Source organism: Lagopus muta, chromosome 3 (assembly GCF_023343835.1).
Source record: "Lagopus muta isolate bLagMut1 chromosome 3, bLagMut1 primary, whole genome shotgun sequence".
Taxonomy (NCBI): Eukaryota; Metazoa; Chordata; class Aves; order Galliformes; family Phasianidae; genus Lagopus; species Lagopus muta.
In genome coordinates, this window is record NC_064435.1 from 82135493 (window position 1) to 82158263 (window position 22771).

Genomic DNA, 22771 nt, shown 5'->3' on the forward strand with positions numbered 1-22771 from the left:
GGGTTTTGGATATCTTCATGGACTGAGACTCCACAACCTCTGTAGGCAGCCTGTTGCAGTGCTCTGTCACCCTCAAAGTAAAGTTCTTTCTCATGTTCATATGGAACTTCCTGCATTCAAGTTTGTACCCATTGCCCTTAGTCCTGCCAGTGGGCATCACTGAAGAACGCCTTGCTCCACCCACTTGACACCCACCCTTTAGATATTTATCAGCACTGATAAAATCCCTCCTCAGTCTTCTTTTCTCCAGACCAAACAGCCCCAGGGCTCTCAGTTTGTCCAAACGAAAACTGGAAGTATTTGGAAGACATCTTCATCAAAACATATATTAAACATACATCCTAGATTGGCTTAATATGAGTCAAGAGAATACAGGTGGATCCTCATCCTGCAAAGATTCACATACTTAAATAACCCATAGTTAATATATATAAATAACCCAGAACTACATGAAACTATTCAGATGTTCATGGCAGACATGAAATAGATGGGAAATTCTGTGATGTTAGAACAGTTGAGGATTTATTTCCTGTGCCAATAATGGTATTTTGTGACTAAGAGGTACCACTTAACATGTAATGGTTTGGGAATTAATTAATTTCAGGAAATCAGTAATGTGGCACCAGATAACAAATTAAAGAGAAGCAGTAACCTGTGAATGTGTGATATAAACAAGTGCAAAACTGCCACTTACCACTGTCATAGAGGCTTTCTTCTGCATCTTACTACAAATTACTACGGGATTATTTCACTTTAAAAGCCTATTGATTTGTTGTATTTTGTTGAAATTCATATCAGATTTGTACTTCCTTCTAAAACTCATCTTCAAGAGCTTCTTCTCCATTTACCCACAGAACTGCAGTTCAGCTGAAAACAGCTAACATCTGAAAAATCAATGGCAAAACTCACACTGACTTCAAGTAGGTGAAGAGTTTTGCCATTCTGTACACCTGACTCTGTTGGAATCTTTATTCTCAGATGGATATAAATACATCTTACATATGCAGAAGGGATTATGTATAGATATATAACATCAAGAGCTTCACACTGGTATTCAAGCAGGTATTGGATGTAAGGAGGATTTTTTGCATTTGAAGAGATCAGTGCTTTCCATTGTGCTTTTGACAAGGTTGCCATACAGGCTCAGCAAGCTACATCAGAATCAGAGCAGATGGAAAAGCAGCAGGTTTTGCCTGGCTTTCCCTGAGGCAGGCAGGTCTGAGGCTCTCTCTTTGTGTAGAGGCAGGGTGCTACATATCTGGCCTCTAAAGGCTGGGTTGTAACAAGGGCTGTTCATAAGCCTGGCACTCCCTACAACCAAGTCAGTCTGCACCCAGGCACAAAGCAGAAGATCATGAGTTTACAATGAGAGGATACCAGGTGACAGAAACAGTGTTAAGACCTGACAGTGGATCCAAAGGCTACAGCCATTTATGCCAGCAGTGATGTGCATACTTTGGAAGCACCATATTAGATGACTTCCTTGAGGTCCATCTCCCACCTCTAAGCAAGTTCTGCACAACATCCCATCAAAAATGTTGTGGATGTTGCAAATCACACTAGGCTCTGTGTCATTAGGATGGATGTGCCTGATTTGCTTATGGAGCAATTACATGTATTGACTCACTGAGCTCTGGGTTTTATTGGAGCGTGTGTATACAAACAATACAGAAAATGCATTTCAAGGAGAACAACTCACACCTGCTTCAGTACAGTTATGCATTCAGCAGAGTGTGTGCACATGCCTTCTTGACAGCTGTTGTTTTCTTTCAGGGATTATAAATATCAATATTGATCTCGTTGGTATCAATTGAGATGCTTACGTTATTTCAAGACTGCGTGATCTTTGCTAAATCAGATGAAAATTGATTAACTTCTCTGTCAATTATTTTAAATTATTTCTATTTTTTGATAAAGTAAAATGGGCCTCTGTGTTCCACATAAAAGCCAGCTGCTTTGATTTTTGACAGCTCTCACTACCCTTGAGAACTGTTTAGAAGAAAATACGAGGCATTTGTGACTACTTTGATGCTAAGCATGCTCTACATAGTACAACTCCTAATTATTTGGTGCAAGCAGAATTTCACATCTGACAAACAGAAGAATTCCAAGAAAAAGCACCAGGCTTGTTTGTTCTTTTTCTCTAGCATTTTAAGGTTTTTCTACTTACTTCTTTTATCCTGGGAAATTACTAAGACCCTAGCTAGCAGTGCTACAAAGAAGCAAATAATCCTCTATGCTTCTTTGTTTGAAGATAGATAAGGTGAAAACACATTCCACGTGAGGACAGTAGTGCGGGTGAGAAATCCCAATGTACAAAAGCTCATGCAATCACAGAATCATAGAATGGCCTGGGTTGAAAACGACCACAATGATCACCTAGTTTCAACTCCCCTGCTACATGCAGGGTCACCAACCACCAGACCAAGCTGCCCAGAGCCACATCCAGCCTGGCCTTGAATGCCTCCAGGGATGGGGCATCCACAGCCTCCTTGGGCAACCTGTTCCAGTGCTTCACCACCTTCTGTGTGAAAAAAGCTCCTTATGAAAGAAGTAAGAAGTACAGAGAAGCTATGTCCCTTTAGGAAAGTGAATAGCCATGAGAGGCCCCTCCCTGGTACTGATGCACCTGGGAAACTCCTGCCCTAGCAGAGCAACCACTGGAGCTGGAAATGTCATCTTCTCCTGCACACAGGGACAGCTGAGCACAGCAGAACCAGCAGATGGATGAAGGTGGTTTGCCTTCAGGACCTGGCCTTCCTTTAGCATGGGAACCTGGACAAGCTCTTGCTGGGAGAACACCACTGTGGCAAACACATTGCAGCAAGAGCTAAAACAGATATCTACAAAGTCCACTCCACTTTGGATGATGCTGTGCAATGGCTGGTTCTTGTCTCTGTGAGTGTAGCAGAGATATGAAGCTCTGAATTTGTGAATTTTTGGAACCTATGGTAGAAGACATAAAATTTAATATATGGCTACAAATAACAGAAAATGTTACCGAGTCAAACTTGGATGCCTGATCACATTTAACGTTTTAGAGACAGTATAGTAGGCATATTGATGATGGATAGTGATGGGTGAACAGTTAGACTTGATGATGTTAATGGTCTTTTCCAATCTTAATGATTCCATGATTCTGTGATATTAGAGATGTCCAAAGGCAACCACATGCTACTAATCCTCAAACTATAACAGGATGTTTGAAGGACATGGGTAGCAGAGTCAACTGAGTAACCAAGACTGCAACATATTTAATTGCTCTAATCTAAAACACTTTGCAGAAAGCTTCTGTGAATGAAACATAATCCTCAGCCCATGAGTCTGCAACTTACAGACACGCTATGCATCTCCACCTAGGAGAGCCACAAGAGACATGCAGAGTCTTTTCCTGATAGACACTGAGTGCTCCCAAGCAGAATGTCGCTGGCTCAGCACCTCCTTGGAGAGAGGAGCTCACAGTACCTAGATCAAAGGAGCCATTCTCTACTTTCATGTAGTCTGATATTGCTAAGACTCAAGTTATACTCAAATAAGTTATCCTTAATGACTTGCCATTTGTATCTCCTGTTTCAGAACTGAAGAGGGCTCTGTGTGCCCAAGAGCATGTCTGTTTTTCCCTGTTATGTCAGCTGAAGAGAAGATGTTGCCTATCCTTGCAGGCTTTACTTTGCTCATTAACTAATGCAAATTTCACATGAGTATCTGAAATGCCAATCCACTTGCTTGCTGAATACCAAAATGTTTGGGGCAGAAGCACATCACTTTGCAAGATCGGGCCCCACATTTGCATCTGTAAAGTATTCTTGGTGATAAGCCTTAACCATATAAAAGCATCTGATGATTTTGGAAGCAAAGAACAGAGGCTGCTCTGTAGCTTAACTGGTAAAGCATGCAGACTTGCTCTGAAACAGTAGGAAAAAAAAGCACATCTCAGCCTGGGAAATTATGTCAAAACTGAATTACAATGAAAAAAGAAGTAACAAGAAAGGGCATAAATGCCTCTGTCTTAAAGAAAAGCTCACACAGACACATTGATGTTTCTCTAAAATGATGAGATGGGTAGCTGCACTAGACACTGATGGAGCTTGTACTCTGCTCCCTGTGATAACAATCCCCATTCACTCATTCCCCAGCCTTCTCTCTTTTTAATGAGGTTTTTTACTCAGACTCTGCTTCTTAACTATTAACCCAGCAAACAAGTCCAGGAGATTTTCAAACTATTGTTTTCTGTGCAGCTTAACTGCCTGAGTTTTTATACCCTTTTGTCATTCCACTGCACAAACTTTCCCAGCCAGAGGACAAAGCATGGAGAAATACTGCCCTTGCTCTTCTAACACAAAGGGGAAAAGGCAGACACAGGAACCAATTAGTCCAAACTGCTTAGGAGGGAAAGAAAGCAAATCCACATCCAAATGAAGCGCACAAAAAAAGAAAGCTACAATAGTTAGCAAGGGTCAGGACTTGAATCCATTGTGGCACACCTGGACACGTAAGCTGGGGACAAGGACATGATGTTCTGCAGGTGACCCCCACAGCAGAGCATTGCTGCTCTGAGTCTCTCTTTTGCCTTCTTGCAGTAGACATCTCTGTTAGCCTTCCTGATGGATGCTGCTGCATGTTCTGAGCTCTACATGTGAGCTCCCACACCGCAGATTTTGTTTTGCTGGCTTTTGATCCCATTCAGCTCAGGAAGTGAGTGCAAAGCACCCATGTGTCATGGGCATACAGAGATATGAGTAGGAGATGTGAATGAGGGATTGATTTTCCCCTTCTTACTGCTCACCTCATCCTCAAGTCAGCTTCTGTGGTCCCCATCACACATGCTGTGGCAGCCAATCTCCCCCCACCACATTTTTTCTACATTTTATGACTGTCCTCAGCCCCAGCTGGCTGCATAATTGTCATGAGGTGACTTAAAATTTTCCTCTGTGGTTTTTTCCTGTTTAAAGAGATGTTGAGCCACGGCATAGTCACTGTGCTGGCCAACAAGCTGGCTGTTGAGAAACCAGGACTCCACCCAAAGGATTCTCTGCCTTGGGGTGGAGAATCACACCTCCTGAGCTGGAACTGGCACATGTTGATTTTGCCTTTAAAAACACTGAGAGGCTTTGTCTGTTCACCAGGGTGTCACATTAGTTCATTTAGCTTTGCCAATGATCCCTCTCTTTCTGTTACCCACTCTTCTTACTCCCAGAATAAACTGACCATGTGTCTCTAAGGTATGCAACTCTATGTTGCTTTCAAAAGTCCCTCATGGTGTTGTGAGGCCTTGGGCCCTGCCCTTCCCATTCCTGCTTAACTAACTCCACTTTACTCAGCATTAACATATATCTTCCTAAATAATGCATAAGCTAATCACTGCTTATATTCCCTTGGACCAGGGGTAAGTAATGAAGTCAGCACAAATTACGTACTGACAGTAGTGTGGCTGAATAATGGGCTCTATTAATAATGCTAATCTTACTCATCACATGGTAAGACGGCCCGTACTCGGTATGGGGTTATTTGATGAAAATCCTCTGGTAAAAAATTGAAGGATGATGGAAGGATGGCAGGAGGCTGTATAGTTAGCTGGTGACCTAAATATACAGCAGTACGTGTGCCAGATATGGAGCCTTACAAGCATCAGAAGCTGAGACACGGTGCTAAAGCCTGTCAGAAGGCTGGTGAACCTAGCCTCACCAGTCCTCCTTGCCTTCTCCTTAAAATCACACTTTGAGTTCATTGGGTAAAAGAGCAATTCTGTCAGCAGAAGGGCTGATTTTACCTTGGTCCAGGGAGATTTAAAAAACAAAAGTTCTTTAACACACTGGATTACAAAAAGGGCTAATTTGCAGAATGTTCTGTTCGTCAAAGAGGACAAGGTTGCTGGTAATTAGTCACTGCTAAGGGTAAGTTATAAGGTCAAATCCTGTGTAACAGCAAGGTGCCACCAATCATGTTGCAGCAGACTGAGTGCATCCAAACTGTGCAGGACAGCAGTTTCCATTGAGTTTTAGCAGGCTTTTGGGCTGCAGATGCTCCATCCTAAAATGTGGCAACCAGCAATGTAATTCAGCTGCTGTGAATGGGGTGCCACTACATCCTACCCCACACCAAATGCTGGGAAAAAAACATTCCTGTACTGATTTATCTGTTTAAGGAACATGGCGGCAGGCAGAAGGTTCACACTGATAATTATTAAAACCAGAGCAAAGCCTTGGGATATATTTAATACCAAAAATGGAGCAGTGCCATGCCAGCTATGTTGGTAAACACAAACTCAGCCTCATGAAACTACAGAATGCTCCTGTAGCCCCACTCACAAGGCAACCTCAAGAGTGTAATACTTAGCTCTGGGCAATTAGGTAAATGTAAACATATCCTTTCTGTATTCATACAGACTGGCCTCCAACCACCTTGGCACAAGTTCCCTTTCCTGGACTACACCCTCTCACAAACCAATGAGCCCAGTGGAGAAAACTGTGAGTCTTTGACACTGATAAGAAACTACTTACATTGGCACCAGGGGTTGAACAATATGTAAGTGTCAGTTGCTGAGTTCCTGTGTGTTCTGATGATGCCATAGGGAGTCCAGATGGCAACGTAAAGGCGAAACTTCCCAATAATGCAGGTAGCAGAGGACATGATGGACAGGCGAATGGAGTTGTTATCTTTGTGGGTAATCTTGGCTCCCCACTCTCCAGGTTTCAGCACATCACCTATGAGGATCGGGATGTAGGTGCCTTTGTTTGGTTGTGGGTAGCGACCTGGGGAGAGAAGGGGATAACTCCATGATGTGGTTCATCTAGCTTTAGCATCTCTTCATTTACCAACAGTCTTCTGTCCCTTTGTGTATTTCCTACAGAGATGGCAAATGTTAGTGGGCAGGAACCACCTGCCTTCCGTAGAGCTTTCCACAGTACTTGGTTGCTGGTGCTGCTGCCACAGAAGGGCATACACCACTTCCCAGCAGGCAGCCCATGCAATGGATACTCCCCAAGAGCCTTGTAGATGGTGTGGGAACCAACTCTGGATCCCCAGAGTCTGGATGAACATACCTTGGCTGGGTAGCTAAATGGTCTGTGCAAGCAGTGGGCCCCAAAGTATGACACACCTTCAAAGTACTGCTCGTATTTTGCCTTACAGTCAGACAAATCATGACCGAAAGAACCTTGTTTTACTCTGTCAAGTATAAAACGCATCTAGACAGACAAACTAAATGTAAACATGTACACTGCTAGAATTCAAAATAGATGGGAAGGATTATACCCTTTGAGCCCGAGGTAGAGTCAAATTATAACTGGAATCCAACCAGTGCTATAGATTAAAAAAAATGCTTGCGAGAAGGCTGAGTTCCTTATGTCATTCTCAAGTCTGTTTTTCATTTCAGATTTTAGGCTTAAAGTTTTATTCTCATTCACCGATACCGTAAGGGAAAGCACCGAGGGAGAGACAGACTTCTCTATTTTTCATTCCTACTATTTTAGAGCTTAAAAATGTAATGCACAAGGGCACTGATTTTCCTGTTTGTTTATTTTTATACAGCTGATGCAGAGATAGACCCAGATCTGAACACGGTCACATTCTGGGAAAGGGCAACTCTAACTCTGAATGTGAAGCTTGTGATCTGCCATGACCCCCCATGTTTCTAAGATATTTGGGATTACTGAGCTTCATCCAACAGGTTATTCAGAACACAAAAACTTCCATCTTGCAGATTTTCAGTGCACATAAATATCCCAGTTTCCCTAAAGGCCAGGGATGCTCTAACCCATGAAACCCCTTCAGATCAGCAAGGGATACAACTGAAAGAAGAGGCCTACAGAAGAAAGACGGACTGGAATAAGAGAGTAAAATCAATAGAAAACAGCAGAAGATAAAGCACTGGACACTTCAAAAATAAGTCTTCAAAGGAAAGACTGTCTACAGAGAAGAGCCTATAGAGGTAACAGATAAGAGTATTTCCTCTGCTAACAATTGTGATCTGAGAGCTGAACACATTCTTGTTCTTTGTAGCAGAACTGGGTATGACCCAGCTTGACTCCCCAGTAGATGTTTTGTTTCTAGTTTTGGAATAGTTGTCATGGGTTTTTTAAGCAGTTCATGCAAACAAAGCTGCAGAGCAAACCAAGTAATTGAACTGATATCCTTTAAAACCACTAACAAGTGCTACTTTTATTTAAATATCTTCCTCGTCTCTTCCAAAAAGGAGGGAGAGAAAGATTAGTATTTTTACGTGCTTAGGAACCCATGCTGTCACTTTCACTGAAGGTTGCCTGCTGTAGGAGCCTACCAGGGACAGAACACACTGCACTGTGACTCTGCTCCCACATGACCATGTCTTATGTGTGCTGGAAATCAGGAAGCTGAAGAACTCCTCTGCAGTGAGTCCACCCATAAGAGCAATACAGGTTCCCAAAGAAGCCATGGGGCCTCTGCAATGCATCTTTATGGAAACCTGCACTTCTTACCAGGCTTAGCAAGGTACTATATCTCTGGTACCTGAAGACTCAACGTCTAAAATCCCATTCACCATTCAAAACAACAAAGGTCCTCTTGCATGCAAAGCTACAAGATACCTTTATCTATCTGCTGCTTGACAAAGGAGCACCTGTAGCTGCTGCTGAGAAGCAACATTCTTTCAGCCCAGCATCCATGCCAGTCCCCACAGCTGCATGCAGAAAGACAGAGGCCACTGTACTGTCCTGCATGGGATATTGCCTACATACCTCCTACATACCTGCAGACTTAGCAGGGATGCCAGGGAAGGAATATCCTAGAAGTCAGGATAATTTGCAGATGTTACAAACAGAATATACAAGCAAACATGATTTGGCAGTCAGGGTTTGGCTGCTCGCTAACAGTTGCATAAGTCTCAGATCCAGGAGGAAGGCAGGGATGATGGTCAGGGCTCTCAAAAGCACAGTGAAGCATTTCCAACATTTTCTTTGAAGAGAGGACAACTTCCTTCATTTTCTGAAATGAATACCAAAATGCAAATGGAAGAGCAGGAGAATTGTTGCTTCTGACAGGAGCTTGTAGAGCTGATTTGTAATCCAGGCACCTGACAGCACCAACCACACTAGTCTCACATACACACATCTGGTGCCTTGATACTAGAGCACTATGAAGCTGAGTGTACTTGGCATCACATGCTAAGGTTGCTGGCAAAAGCATTCCTACATAGATTCAATACTTTGTTTATCAACACTGTAGGGATGTCTTCTCAAGATGGCTTGGCCGTTTGAATCTCTCTGCATCTTCAGCACACATTTCTAGCTGCAGTGGAGAAATATGGCCAATTTTGGCTTATAATTGGGATATCTGAGTTGTCAGCTCTTCCTCAGAAGGAATAATGCACAGTGGTGATTGCACATTCCAGGTGAGAGTCTCTAAGGAATAAGATTCAGTGTTATCTAAAAACTCATTACCAAAAGCCTGTGAACTCCTGGCAGAGCACTCTCTGCAGGATCTCTCGTGCTAACTCAACATGCAGAGCGGCAGAAGGGTGTGCTTGGGTGCATATCAGTACCAGGAGCCACGTAGTGAAGATAAATTCTTTTTATGCTGACAGGAGGGCGTTTCTGCCAGCAGCATCAGCTGGCTCAGCATCCCTCATGCTCTGATTTGCTCTGGGAGCTGGCAGCCTGAGGCATGATATGCAGCCAGTTCTCTGTGGCTGCTTCATTCCTCAGTGCTCACATGTGCTTTGGGTATAGCAGGCTCTGGCCCTCACATGAGGACATTTCACGGCAAATTTATATCTGAAAGACAAAGTTGCTGCATGACATGCTGCTGGGATGTCCCCACCTCCTCTTCTCTAACAGCAAACAGATGAAAATTCAGAAAGCCTGGAGGCCACTGCACTGATACCATCAGGCATAGAGAGAGTCTCTTTTTTATAGGCTCTTGTTACATCCCAGAAGAGTTCTAGTACTAAATGGTAGCTGATGATGTCCTGCCTTCCAGGAATGGCAGGGCAGAAGAGAATTCCCAGCGTCCCTCCTTCAGGAGCCTCCAGCACTCTGTACTTCAGTGCAGGGCTAAGCACTGACCAGGACACTGCCAAACAGCTGTTTTGCTTCTATAGAAATCCCTGTTACAGAAAATGTAATGGTACAAACATGCTGATTTCTTCTTGCAGCACGGTGCACAGGCCTTTGGTACTTCTTTCCTCTCCTTTCTTGTCTCACCTTGGTTTCTGTAGCTACCTAAGCTGAGCTCCTAAAGCTCCTATTCACTTCAGTTGCAGCTCAGCTCTGCTCTTCACCCAGGTTTCCAGGCACGTGGGAAGTGGAGCAACATAGCTGTAATCACTATTGAAGAAGCAATGCTCTCTTCTCCTCATTGCTACATCACAAGGCTTTAAAAGCAAATAAGTATGTGAGTGAATGCACCATGACTGAAGCTTGTGTGAATACAGGCATGTATGCAATAGTCTTCCCACCCCCCCACCCACTCTATAGGTGCAGAAAGAAGAGAGCAGTGTTTGTTAAAACTTGCCAAAATCTATTTACGCAGCAGTAGAAGAAAGAGATATTTAAAACACAAGACTATGGCTACACACAGATGCATTCAAAATGAGTTATTCTTAACATATGCCTCAGCTCCTTAGCATGTCAGCTCCTGGGCCCATCAGTTGTGTTTAATTCTGGATAACACTGCTGCCTCCGTGAGGGATTTACAGCAACAGAGGGAGAGCGAGAGAGAGGTACAGCAAGTTCAGTCAGCAAAACACAAGTGTTCCTCCTCCAGTTCCCCAAGTCTGCCAAGTCCTCCTGCTGCTCTTACTTCCTAGTCACTTACTGAAGACCATGGCTTGCTCAAGTACCACTCTTCCTCCTCCCTTCCCAGCCACCTGGAAGTTCCTGTCTCCACCTAGTTTAGCATTTCCCTTGATCCCCAGGGACCACATGCATTGTTTAAAATGTGCGTGCACGAGATAGCTCCTAGATGGCCATCAGTGAGCTAGTGCCACAATGTCAGCACAACATGGAGGGACTGATGAGTGCAAGCCCTACGCAAGTCAGTGGCTCTTTTCCTGCAGGAAGCAAGGAAACTTCCTGCAGGAAGTTGGTAGCAAAGGGCTGAAAGATATAGTTAACATCAGTGTACTTCTCCCTCCTGATGGAAGTAGGGTACCTCAAAAGACAAGGAGGTGAGCAAAGCTATTTCTCAGTAGGTTTTTTATGAACCCTCATTAGAAGATTGTTTTTTAAAAGAGTTGAGGAATCTGTTGCCCTTTGGGAAATACATTATACAGAGTGAGATTAACAATTTCCCCGAAAAGCTCATTTGTTTTATTTGGATACACTCTTACAAAGGGTAAAGAATCTATTTCAGTGCTGGCCCTGGAAGAATAATAATTGCGACAGGTTGATAAACAAATTGGAGCTTGGAGCCACTGTAAAGAAGAACAAGAAGAAAGAATGTAAGAGGAGAAAAGAGGAGGAGAAGAGAAAGATGCCGTGTGTGTGCGTGTGTGAGAGAGAGAGAGAGAGAAAGAGAGAGAAGAGAAAGAAGGCAAAGGACAGAAAACACAAGAAAATAGAATGAGAAAGACAAAGGAAAAGGGAAAAAGAGAGACAGAAGCTGTTCTCAAACATAACAAGCTAGGAGAAACATTTTTTTCCTAAAAATCCCAGTGTCTTTAGTCCCATTGCCTTCAGAAGTGCTGCAGAACAAACTTGGAAATGTAGGAAACCCAAATATCTTCAAATAATTTTTGCTTGTAGCTCCAGTTAGAAATCCTTAACATCTGACCACTCTGCCCCAGGAGTGAATATTATGAGTACTTTACAGTTGTAAAACATACATCTGAGTCATGCGCCTTAGCTATTAAAAGCATTAAATAATACAGCTAATTTTAAACGCCACTTGATGCTGCTATAGAGATGCAAAGGAAGAGCAGAATAAAGATCCTTTTGAAAGAGAGAATTCATGGAGCATCTTGAGGAACTCCCTTCTCTCTGCTCCTCTAGAGCCTGGGCAGGAATTCCAGAAGGGAATAAATACCCCAGTGCCTTTATTCAGCAAGTGGAGAGTTTTGTTTTCCTTTGTTAGGAGTTGGCAAACATGTCTTTTCTCTCCCTAGAATTAATTTCTAGGAAATGTGTTCTGTGGCTAATAAATTATCCTTTCTTCCTCCAAATGGAACCTTCCAGAGAAAATGGAAAACCATGTGGGCTTGGTCTCCTTCTTTAGATCATCATAGGTTTCTGTAGCTGTTCATTTCTTTGTAGCTTTTCATTAAGCAGGGAGATGGAGCGCTGTTGATTCTGAGGCAATCTGCATTGGATCCTGGCTATTCAGTCATACTCAAATGCCATTCTGACCATAGGTTAGAATTTAATGTCAACTAAATAAGCCATATGGGATCAGGTCTAACATATTTTTGTCCTTAGTTGCTTTCATTGTTTATAATTATTCCTCTGGACTGGGTCTAGGAAGACTGCAGTAAAGGGAGCAGTGCACATTTGCTCTCATCTCAGGCCAGAAGCTGATGATTTATGGCCTGAGGGGTACAGAAGGGCAGGTCAGTGGGTGCCCACACATTCACACGTGTGGAAAGGTGACAGTAGCCTAGAGGACTGAAATTTATGATCACTTCAGAAGTATGCCAATGAATAAAAGGTTCATAATAATATTTAGAACTAGACCCATATATATAGATTTATGAAACCATTGAAGTAAAATACAAATAGTCAACAATTTATGAGGGTGTGGAGAAATATATCATTAGAGTAAGGATGTACCATATAAACTTATCAGCCATTCCAGAATTTACAGCCACATATAGGAAACTGCTATTAAAGCAAGATTGAAGGCCTATCTAATCATATGTCTGCTTTTGAGTGAAATCACTACCAGTGCAGCAGTGACTGGGGCAACCTTACAGCGGTCATGCCAGGCTGGCTACCCCTGGTGTGAGAGCTCAGACAGTGGAAAGCCAACAGCAGCACAAACTCTACTCCACACCACCATGAGGGTGGTAACCAGGGGGAATCAGGTGGGTGAAGGATTCATTGGTTCCTCCAGACTCCTCAAGGGTGCAAGTAAACTGAAACTTCAAATCAGACGGCTCTTTTATCTCATCCCCACACCACTAAAATGAGTTCTTCCTAAGAGGTGATGTTCACCTTTCTTCTCCTTAAAGCCAGGGAGTGGGTTGCAAGAAAAGAAATAAATGAAGTAATGAAGCAGCTCCCAAAACACAGGTACTGAAGAAGGGCTGAAGTCCAGCACAAGAACAGGAATAATATCTTTATACATGGATATTTTTCCATGTAGATTTTTGGTACATTCAACTTATTTTCCACACTTTGGCAGACGTGTACAGTTCTAATTTAATGAAGCATTATGTGAGAAATTGAATTATAATAATTCACGTTGGCATTCCAGCCATTTTCACCAATGATTACCTATGGAAAACAGTCTGTTAAGGCAAAAAGGACTTTAGTCATAAGGAATGATCCCAGAAGGACTTCAAAATGACCTTCAAGAGATTGAAGTAAAGTAATTCAATATGTGTATATATATATATATATATATAGATATAGATATATACAAAATAATTCTATAATTACATATATTTAAGTGTGTATATATATATATATTATGTATAGAATTATTTTACTTCTACTCTCTCTCTCTATATATATAATTTATCCCATGGACTGTAGGCTGTGTGTAAATAGTCTCAAATGGACTGTAGATTTAAAAAAACAAAAGATGCTGAATGCTTTGTGAGTGTTTGAGACCAGATTTCACGTGATGTGAGAAGCATTTATCCCAGGTATCCTCGACTCATTATCAATTAGAAGGATTAAGCAGTCTCTATGTGCTTCACTAATCATCTTTTCAATGATTCAAAAGAAGAAAACCAGGAACAAAAAAGAGATGTAAAACGAAATTTCAGGGAGTAAAGGAAATAGAATAGCTCTACATACACAAAAGATCTGGACATTATCATTGTAGCAGGATGGTAATGGAGTACAATTAATCTTCAATGGATAAAAATTCTGTGTTGGATTAACATCAATGCTGGGAAATTTCCAGTGCTGGGGACTAATCATTTCTAAACAGCTTTGTGTAAACAGCCCTCACTGCAGGCACAGCCCTGCAAAGAGAGAATTTGAGTTTTCTCAGCCAAATTATCTGGGACACAATCTAGCTGTCCCTCCCAAAACTTTCTTTATACTTTATGGCAACTTGAAACACTCTGAAGAGCCCATGTCTCATGGACAGCCTAGTTTGCATTGCTCAGGGTAATCTTCCTAACCCTGGAAACAGCCAAAACTTGCTCCAAGGTCAAGGCTCTGAGCAGCATGATCAGGCTAGACCTACTTGCAGCAAGGGCTTGGACATGGGGCCTCCAGAGGTCCCTCCAACCCAGGTATTCTATGGTTCTGCTGCATTGTTTGAAATCCACTGCTTGGGCAAGGAAGGAGCTCCTTGGAAAGGTCATTTTGCAGCAGTCTGCCAATATTTCATCATATCCACCACTTCAGACTCTCCTACTCAGTACTTTCCCAGCAGGCATCAGTGCGATTTCTGTTCAAAAAGATTCTCTGAGATGAGGTTGTGTTTGCTGTATGGTTGATGCCTGAGCCATGCCTTAGGTGTAGCTCCTTCTTGACAGTACTGAAGGGTGAGATTCAACTCTCCTGTCTTCAGTCATCTTAAGGTCAAAGCTTAGACTATGGAGTGGAGTCAACAGAGGAAGACAAAAAAAATCTAGCAGAGAATTTGTCCCATTTTAAGACAGCAGGGCTAAACTGCCACCTGGAGGTGCCTGCTTCCTTCCTCTGCTGGAGAGACAGTGTTTCTGGACTGGGTTTCCAGGCACCTTGCATTAAAGGAGATGAATGTCCACTCCTCAGGCAGACAAACATAAAAAAAGTACTGGATGTAAACGTGCCAAATCTCTCTGGGACAAACGTCTGCAAGCTCAGCACTGAAACCTTTGGCATTTGATACCCATGGCTAAATAAGAGAATTCTCCTCTCCTTCAGGGCACCAAATATTGGACTTGCCACTAGAATGAGAATAGCAAGAGTCAAGCAGACCGTCTCTGCGTGATGTGATTGCAGCTCCCTTTATTGCCTCGTCCATTGTGGACTGTTTTTGTTTTGCTTTGTTACTAGCCTCTGAGAATACATGCGCTTTCTTTTCACCAAATGTGCATAACAAGAAACTGGATGTGGAGCATCCAGTATTAACTGATCCCTACAAGAGGAGCCTGAACTTTTCGGTTCCCAGCTGGACTTCTGTGAGCTACATTCCTTCTAGCAAGAAGGTAGTGGAGCTCACAGAAGCAGACATTTGAAAGCAGGAGAGCACAGTAGTACTGTATACTATTCTGTATATACAACTCTTTTCCTTCAGCTGTTTTCCAGCCACTACACATGAGACTTCAGCATTACTATTCCCATTTCACAGAAAGGACAGTAGTGGTGAAGAATGGGAAGGGGAAGACAAGACAACCACACACCCAAGTCTAACTCCAAAATCATCACTGAGAACTGAGTGTGCCGCAAAATCTCCCCTGGCTCAGGCTGTGTTTGACTCTACTCCCTCCATGGCTGAGAATGAAAGGGTTTTTAGCTTAGAGATTCAAAGTGAAAACCATGGACAAATGTGTGTTAGGAAAGAGCAACAGGTAAAATAAACAAGTAGCTTGTCTCAAGTGGTCTGTGCATCGTCTAAAGAAGTGTTAGATTTCTTCTTCCAATATAGAATAATGGATTAAAACAAATGCAAACAGCGCACAAAGAAATAAAAAACAAATGCTCCATTTTCCACTTCTTTTCTGCTACAGCTGTTTGTTTTAAACATATAAAGATTAAGGGAACAGTCTTGAATTTAATTAAATCCCAAAAGAATTAATGATATTTATGCATATTAAATTTTTAAAGGCACTTGTGGCTGTTCAGCCAATCACTCACTGGACTGTCATAACATGCCTTCCAACCTTAATTTAAATTAGAAAGAAGAGACTCATGGAAAAAAATGTGCAGACAGTAACCTTTTCTTTGCATATATGTTTAAGAGATAAATGCCCATCTAGCTTTAAAAGGCAACAGATCTAATAAATGTCCACGTCATTATAATTCAACAGTGGGAAAAAAAAAACCACAAACTGATGTTACAAATTTTGGAGCCGCTTCTCTAAGGAAAATAAATGCAAACATCAATTCAAATCTATTTTAGAGAGTTTATAGACAGAACATCAATGTCTTAACACAGAAACTCCCAGATTATTCCAGATGAAAGGGCTTTCCTGGAACTGTGATGAATAGAGGGTCATCTCTGGAGCACAGTGGGAAGACACAGCCTTTCCCCTTTCTCTATCCAGGTCATGCCTTCCTTTAGTCCTGTACTGTCAGTAAGACAACAGGTAGATTTGGATCTGGGTCTCTGGCAAAGATCTCTCAGTAAGAAGAAAAAATGCTTTCTCTGCTCTTTTTGCAGTAAATCCATTGTGAATCTGAGTAAGCTTCTGGTCCAAAGCTAAAATCTCTGATTTTTTTCCCTTGCTACCAGGTTGGCTCTAAATGCAGGCTGCAAAGTGGTAAGGCCTTCTTTTCTTCCGCTCTGCTTATTTTTTTTCCCCTTGTGTATCCAACATTTTGTTATCTCAGCTCATAGTCATCTTTCCCACCGCAAACAATGGACTCCTCCTCCCTTCATCTCCTGAACACTAATGATAGGTGTTTCCCATTCCATCTACCTCTCAGCATTGCCATATGCTATGAAACAAATAACCTTGAAAGCTCAACAAAATATAGCTTCTTGCTAAATAAAAATCTCCAAGTATTGCTCCTTCTCTCACAAGTAATTTTGTTGACTTCTCAAGGATTCAGACCCTATTTAGAAAACCATTTATTTGGCTTTGTTTAAGCATGTGTTTATGGTTTATGGTTTATCAATGAGAATAGGAAAAGACCCAGCCGTTAAGTACTGACGTGCTCCTGTTTGTCAGACTTTTCTACCTTACTTGCTAAGAAAACAGTCTTTGCCTGGTGCTTACCTATCAAATACTCCAGCCAGATCTGGTCTTTCTCTGGCTCATAGGGTCGGCTGAAGTCAATCTGGATTTGGAAAGGCTGTCCTCGACGCACTATCAGCTTGGGATTGTAGTACTTGTCGGTGTGGTGCTGCTGCTTGTTGATCTCATTGGGTTCTTTGAACATATGAATATCCACAACACGCAGGTAATCTGCAGAGGCACATCAATGAACAGAAAGCAGTCACATTATGGACATCATCAGCATTAGAAGCCCTGTCCCTCCCTTCTCCAGCTTTGCTCCATCAAGAAATGCAAGAGTGTGCTGGACCTGTTTGGGGCTAGCACCTTTCTGCCTGAGCAGGGTTTTATGGGCTGAAACTTCTTCACCTACTTGCTGCTTTTGCAGAGGACATAAGGTTCTCACAAATGGTGAAAGCAATGACACAAAGGGCAGGTTCTAACGGGTGGAAAGCTGAATGATGCCAGGAAGAGCTGTGCTCTGTCCTTCCTTTTGCATCAGCTTTCTGCAGGTTTGGGCACAATCAGGGTCTTTGACAGCTGTGGCTCCATGTAAAATGCATATTCAGAGGGATTTTTTGATGCTTAAGTACATACGTTAATGTTTGTAAAGCACGACTGCTACCAAGTGCTGCAGAGCCTGAGAGGCTTTAATGATCTTGCTTTCAGCTGTGAGCTTGGATGCCTGTATTAAATAAGGCTTTGGTGTATTATACATGTCTAGACTCAGCTTCTCAGAACACCTCCACTGCTATTAGTATCTTTTATGAAAACTCAATATGACATGATAGTATGCAATTACAGTATAAAGTCACAGTCAAATAGCAGAGGTTATCTATAACATGCACAAGCAAAGTAAATGCCTCACTCCCTTCAAATCAGGGCTATCTAAAGGGTTATAGCTGTCAGCATTTGGCTTGCTCAGCTCATGACCAGCGTGTGGTGGCACTTGGATAGCCAAAGGCACTTGCAGTCACCACCAGCTATGTGACTACCATGCTGAGAAACTGCACAGTGGAAGCCTTCACACCCAACAGCTCCGTCCCTGTACACACTGAAGCTGTACCCAGTAGCTTCACAGCCAGTTCCTTCTAACAGTGAGCAATCATACAGAACTGAACCAAACATCATTCTTCCTCCTTCATGCTTGGACAGATAATCATGAAAATTCTGCCAGGAGGCCCATTATTGCCATGAGGAGAGAGACAGAGAAGTAAAGCTTGATTTGCAGCTCTCAGCTTGCAGTTCCAGGTGCTGACAGAAACCAGCCAATTTCTGCATTTTATAGTGACAAATACAGAGCCAAACTCATGGCTGGCAGGAAGAGGAGCACAGTTCCAGCAGCTGGCAGAGCTGTGTGTCCTCACATGGTGGCTCATTTGGCCTGCTGCTGAGTACACTGCGAGCACGAGTGATACACTCAGCAAATGAGTCGGATAGTCAAGTCACTGGCAGCTAAACACAGCCCATTGCACAGAACCTCAGAACACAGCTCTGCAGGCAGCTTTTTCCTGCAGGCAGGAAGCCACAGCAGGCAAGAAGGCTCTGGGCAAGGTAAAACTCCATGGCAGTGTTGTTGTAACTCTGTGCTCAATTCTCCAGGCTTCTGGAATAACTTCTGTAGATCCCCACTGGCCTTAGTGTTGGCTGGAGCTACAGAGATGGATCTTGTGTGAAACTTCAAATGCTTTTTGCTCAGAAATAATTTCTCAATGTGCCTCTATGAAATAGGGAGCGTTTTCACCTCCCTCCTTGCAAAACTTACCCACACACACTCAAAAGAATGCTGACAAAGGTCATAATTAAATTATGCAAGGCAGAAATTTCCTGGAGGGCTGTAAAAAGAGAGCACAGGAGAGCCTCTGCTGTTTTCTCTCCCAATCTCTCTTAGGCTAGAAACATCCCATGTAAAAGCTGCACATCACAGCTCTGTGAGAGATCTAACCATCAGTAAGTTTGGCTCAGCTTCTCCCTGCTTCCAGGGAGGCATAAAAATTCTTTTGAACATTTGTTGTGTTTTCATCTCATGCTCTGAAACAAAAGGCAAGAGACCCTGCCCTTCCTTTGCAAGTTAACCCCTTCAAGGAACTACAAAGCTCAGCCACCCTGGGGTGTCAGTTCAGCTTTTGCTTCATTTTTTTCCCAGGACTTTACAAGGCTCCTGTCAAAACACAATCATACACATCTGCACACATTTTGCTCTCGGTGTTAAAATGAACTTCTTTGAGCTCGTCAGATGAAGATGACCTGTGACTGAGCCTGTGCTAATTACAGTAATGGTAATTAGAGAGGACAAAAGTGAGCAGGGTAACAGGATACACAAACATCTTCACCAGGGTAGGGTGAAGTAATCAAAAGGAAAGGTCCAAGCGCTGCACACATTGCTGCCTGTCTGTTTGTGAGGGATGGGTGGACATCAGGGGTCTCCTTTGAAGTCAGATCTATGTGATGTTTTGTCACAGCCTCATCCACTATTTAGTGCAAGTAGGTTTCCTGTGCAAGAGCTAGCAGACTCATGTTTTCTTAAAGCTTTTGTAATGTGGAAATTGAGGTGAGATGATAGGAAGAAGTTCTTTACTCAGAGGGCAGTGAGGCAGTGGCATCAGCTGCCCAGAGAAGTTGTGGTGCACCACCCCTGGATGCTCAAGGCCAGGCTGGATGGGGCCCTGGGCAGCCTCCACTGGTGGTGGCAGCTCTGCCCACAGCAAGAGGTTGGAATTGTGTGGCTTTTAAGGTCCCTTCTAACCCAAGCCATGCTACAAGCCTATGGTTCTATGTTAACCTTGGTTGGAAATGAATAAACGAGCACAATCTTGTGCTGCTTTTCAATTCCAAAAATAACCAGCAATCATCAGGTTTTCTTGGAGGACAAAAGAGAAAGGATTCCGGGTTACAGACCAAGGAGTTTTTAAAGGAGGTGATGGTCTCTGCCAACAGGGGATGTATGATTCCCTGGCAGTCCCCACACTCAGTAAAGGAGGCCATGTGGGCAGCTGGTAGGCTGCGGAGCCCCAAGGCTGTGTCCTCCTACCGAGCCGTCTGCATGTGTCAGGCCCACTTATAACTCAGTGTGGGGAGATGAGCTGGCTAGGAAGAGCCACGGGGAGGAGACAGCACAGGTGTACAAAGAAACACAGGCTTCTTGCCAAGGAAGCCTGCAGCAAGCAGCCTGCAGCAGGCAGCCAGCTGACCAGGCTGGGGAGGCAGCTGTCCCTGCGGTCTCCATCAATTTTAACGTGGCTGTGATTCAGTGCAGTTGAAGTGGGTGTCAGCAGAGAGCTCGTTCAGCACAGAGTTTACCTCATCCTAGAGTAGTAGCTAAAATAGGTCAAATGAATCACACCCTAAAAATGCCTATTTCTCTCTATTGGCTGTCAAGGGAAACGAGGGTGAGTAGCTCAGCTGTAGACACCTACACTGCACAGAACAAGGGCAGGATTCAGCTCAAGACAGAGTCCTTTAAATGTAGGCATCTAAATGTTGTGAGCCAGACATGTAATGTCTTATGGCCAGTGAGATCTGCTTGCTGCAGCCATTGGAGCTGAGAAAGACACCCTGGAAGAGACACTCACTGCCTGATGGGAAGAACTGTATTCTCACCTCCGGCTGGGCTAGCTCTGTGTTGGTTAACATCTGACACGGATGAAGACACCAACATTTAGACGTTTACAGCAAATGTCCCATCCTACCACAGAGCTTAGAAAACACCATAGTTGTACAAACAGGGATAAAAGCATTGGCCTGCTTTGTTTCAGGGTGATGTGGAAGTGAAATACACAAACCATTACAAAAGGCTTGGACAACCCACAAGTGTGGAAGTGTGAAGGAGAAGAGGATGAAGGCGGTGCAAGAAGTCCATGGCAAAGTCCATGTTCACCCTGCAGTACCCTGCTGCTCCTGCTCTGCCTGCAGGCTCTCACTTCAACCCCAGTGCTGCAATTGCTCTTGGTAGGCTCAGCTTCCAAACACAAGTGCCAATCTGAGTTGTGTGTGGAAAACATTTGGTAATATACATTTAACATTCTCTGACAGGTGATTTAAACATCCTACCGCAAAACAGTGTCCAGGGAACACATATACCTCAGCTGGTGTTACAGGCTTAAATCACAGCTGATGTTCACTGAGGCAGGAATACTGCTACCATCCCTTCCCTTTCCTCCACCTAGGTCACCCTTGCATATTATTGCTACAAGCACTGCAGAGCAGAACTGCATAGCAGAGCTGACCCAGCTGTACAATAAGAGTTTTGCTGTAATAATTAAATTAATTTTTTCAGCCATACTAGTCCCATAGTCAAGTTGATCCTATGGCCACACAAACTCCTGCTTTGGACAAGGGCTGTTTTCTCATCTGCAGCATCACCTTATGAGGCAGCCTTCTGCCTCAACTCATTTGACCTCACATTCCCATTCCCATTACACTTCAGAAAACAGAGATGCTGTTGTCTCTCAGCACCACACTCATTCAGAGCCTGATATTAAGCGCTTCATAGAAGTCATAGAATGGCTTGGGTTGGAAGGGACCTCAAAGATCAACAACCTCCAACTCCCCCGCTGCTTGTAGGGCCACCAACCTCCATACCTAATACTAGACCAGGCTGCCCAAGGCCCCAACCACCTCCGGGGATGGGGCATCCTCAACCTCTCTGGGCAGTTTGTTCCAGCACCTCACCACTCTCTTGGTAAAGAACTTCCCCCTTATATCCAACCTAAGTCTTCCCTCTTTCAATATAAAACCATTTTCTCTTGTCCTGCCATTATCTACCCTTGTAAAGAGTTGGCTCCCCTCCTCTCTGTAGGCTCCCTTTAGGTACTGGAAGGCTGCAATGAGATTTCCCCACAGGCTAATAGGAACCTTCCTTCAGAACTGATGCATTTTAGCTACAGACTGCATTCCTTCCACGGTATCCTGCACCAGGTGTACTGAATTTGAAAATATACATAGTCAGGACCTGTATTATACTACCTTTGACAATTTAAACACTCATATTTTTCCCAGAGCTACAGGGTTGTCTGAAAAAGTTAAAGCAAAGTTCCTACCATTTTAACATTCCAGTTGGTTTGCTCAGGCATTTTTTAAAGAAATGCTTTTTAAAGCAACATGTGTGTAATAAAAGGGGAGGACATGGGCAAAGCAGATGATTAAGATTACAGAAATAACGATTTCCAACAGGACTCTGAGCTTGCCACCGAAAATCTCATTGCTTGTTTTCTACTGTGTAAAATGAAGCAGTTAATGCTCATCCACATTTATTAAACACTCTTTCAACCCCAGATGAAAAGCTCCATATGAGTACTAAGTATTATCACATCTCACTTTTGTGAGTTGCTACATGCAGCAGGTTCTGTTGTTAATCTTAGGCAAAAAAAAATTAAAATAAAATAAAATAAAACCATCATTGTGTCGGTGTCTCATTCAGGATCCAATTCCATTTTCCTCTAAATCTTGTCTGTGCTTTTCAGATTCATTCCAAATATAGTCACTCTGATTTTCCTTACCCCAGAATTATATTTTGTCTCTCCAACCAAAACATTAAAACACTTTCCACAGGAGAATTATTGAGTTTCTCAGCCATTTTTATGAGTGAGTTGACCATCTAGTAAAAGCATTCTGCAGCAGATTCACAGTCAGTTTAAGCCTGTATAAACCAGAAGCGCCAATAAAAGGGGATGCTTCTACTTCCTTCATCCCATGCCTGAAGCCAACAGGTGAGCCAGGCTGAAGTGGAACTAAAAAGTACTAAATTAAACTTTCTAT

At 43.1% G+C, this 22771-nt stretch overlaps 1 protein-coding gene across 4 annotated transcripts in view; it reads right to left on the reverse strand.

Annotated features, from left to right (window-relative positions):
- The window catches only part of F13A1 (coagulation factor XIII A chain), a 76521-nt gene that overhangs the window by 34101 nt on the left and 19649 nt on the right, over positions 1-22771 (reverse strand). For all 4 annotated transcript variants that reach the window (XM_048940095.1, XM_048940093.1, XM_048940094.1 and 1 more), the window contains 2 exons: positions 17018-17206; positions 6501-6752 (listed from right to left, as the gene is read on the reverse strand). In XM_048940095.1, coding sequence (XP_048796052.1) covers positions 6501-6752; positions 17018-17206 — 441 coding nt within the window. The remainder of the gene's footprint in view (positions 1-6500; positions 6753-17017; positions 17207-22771) is intronic.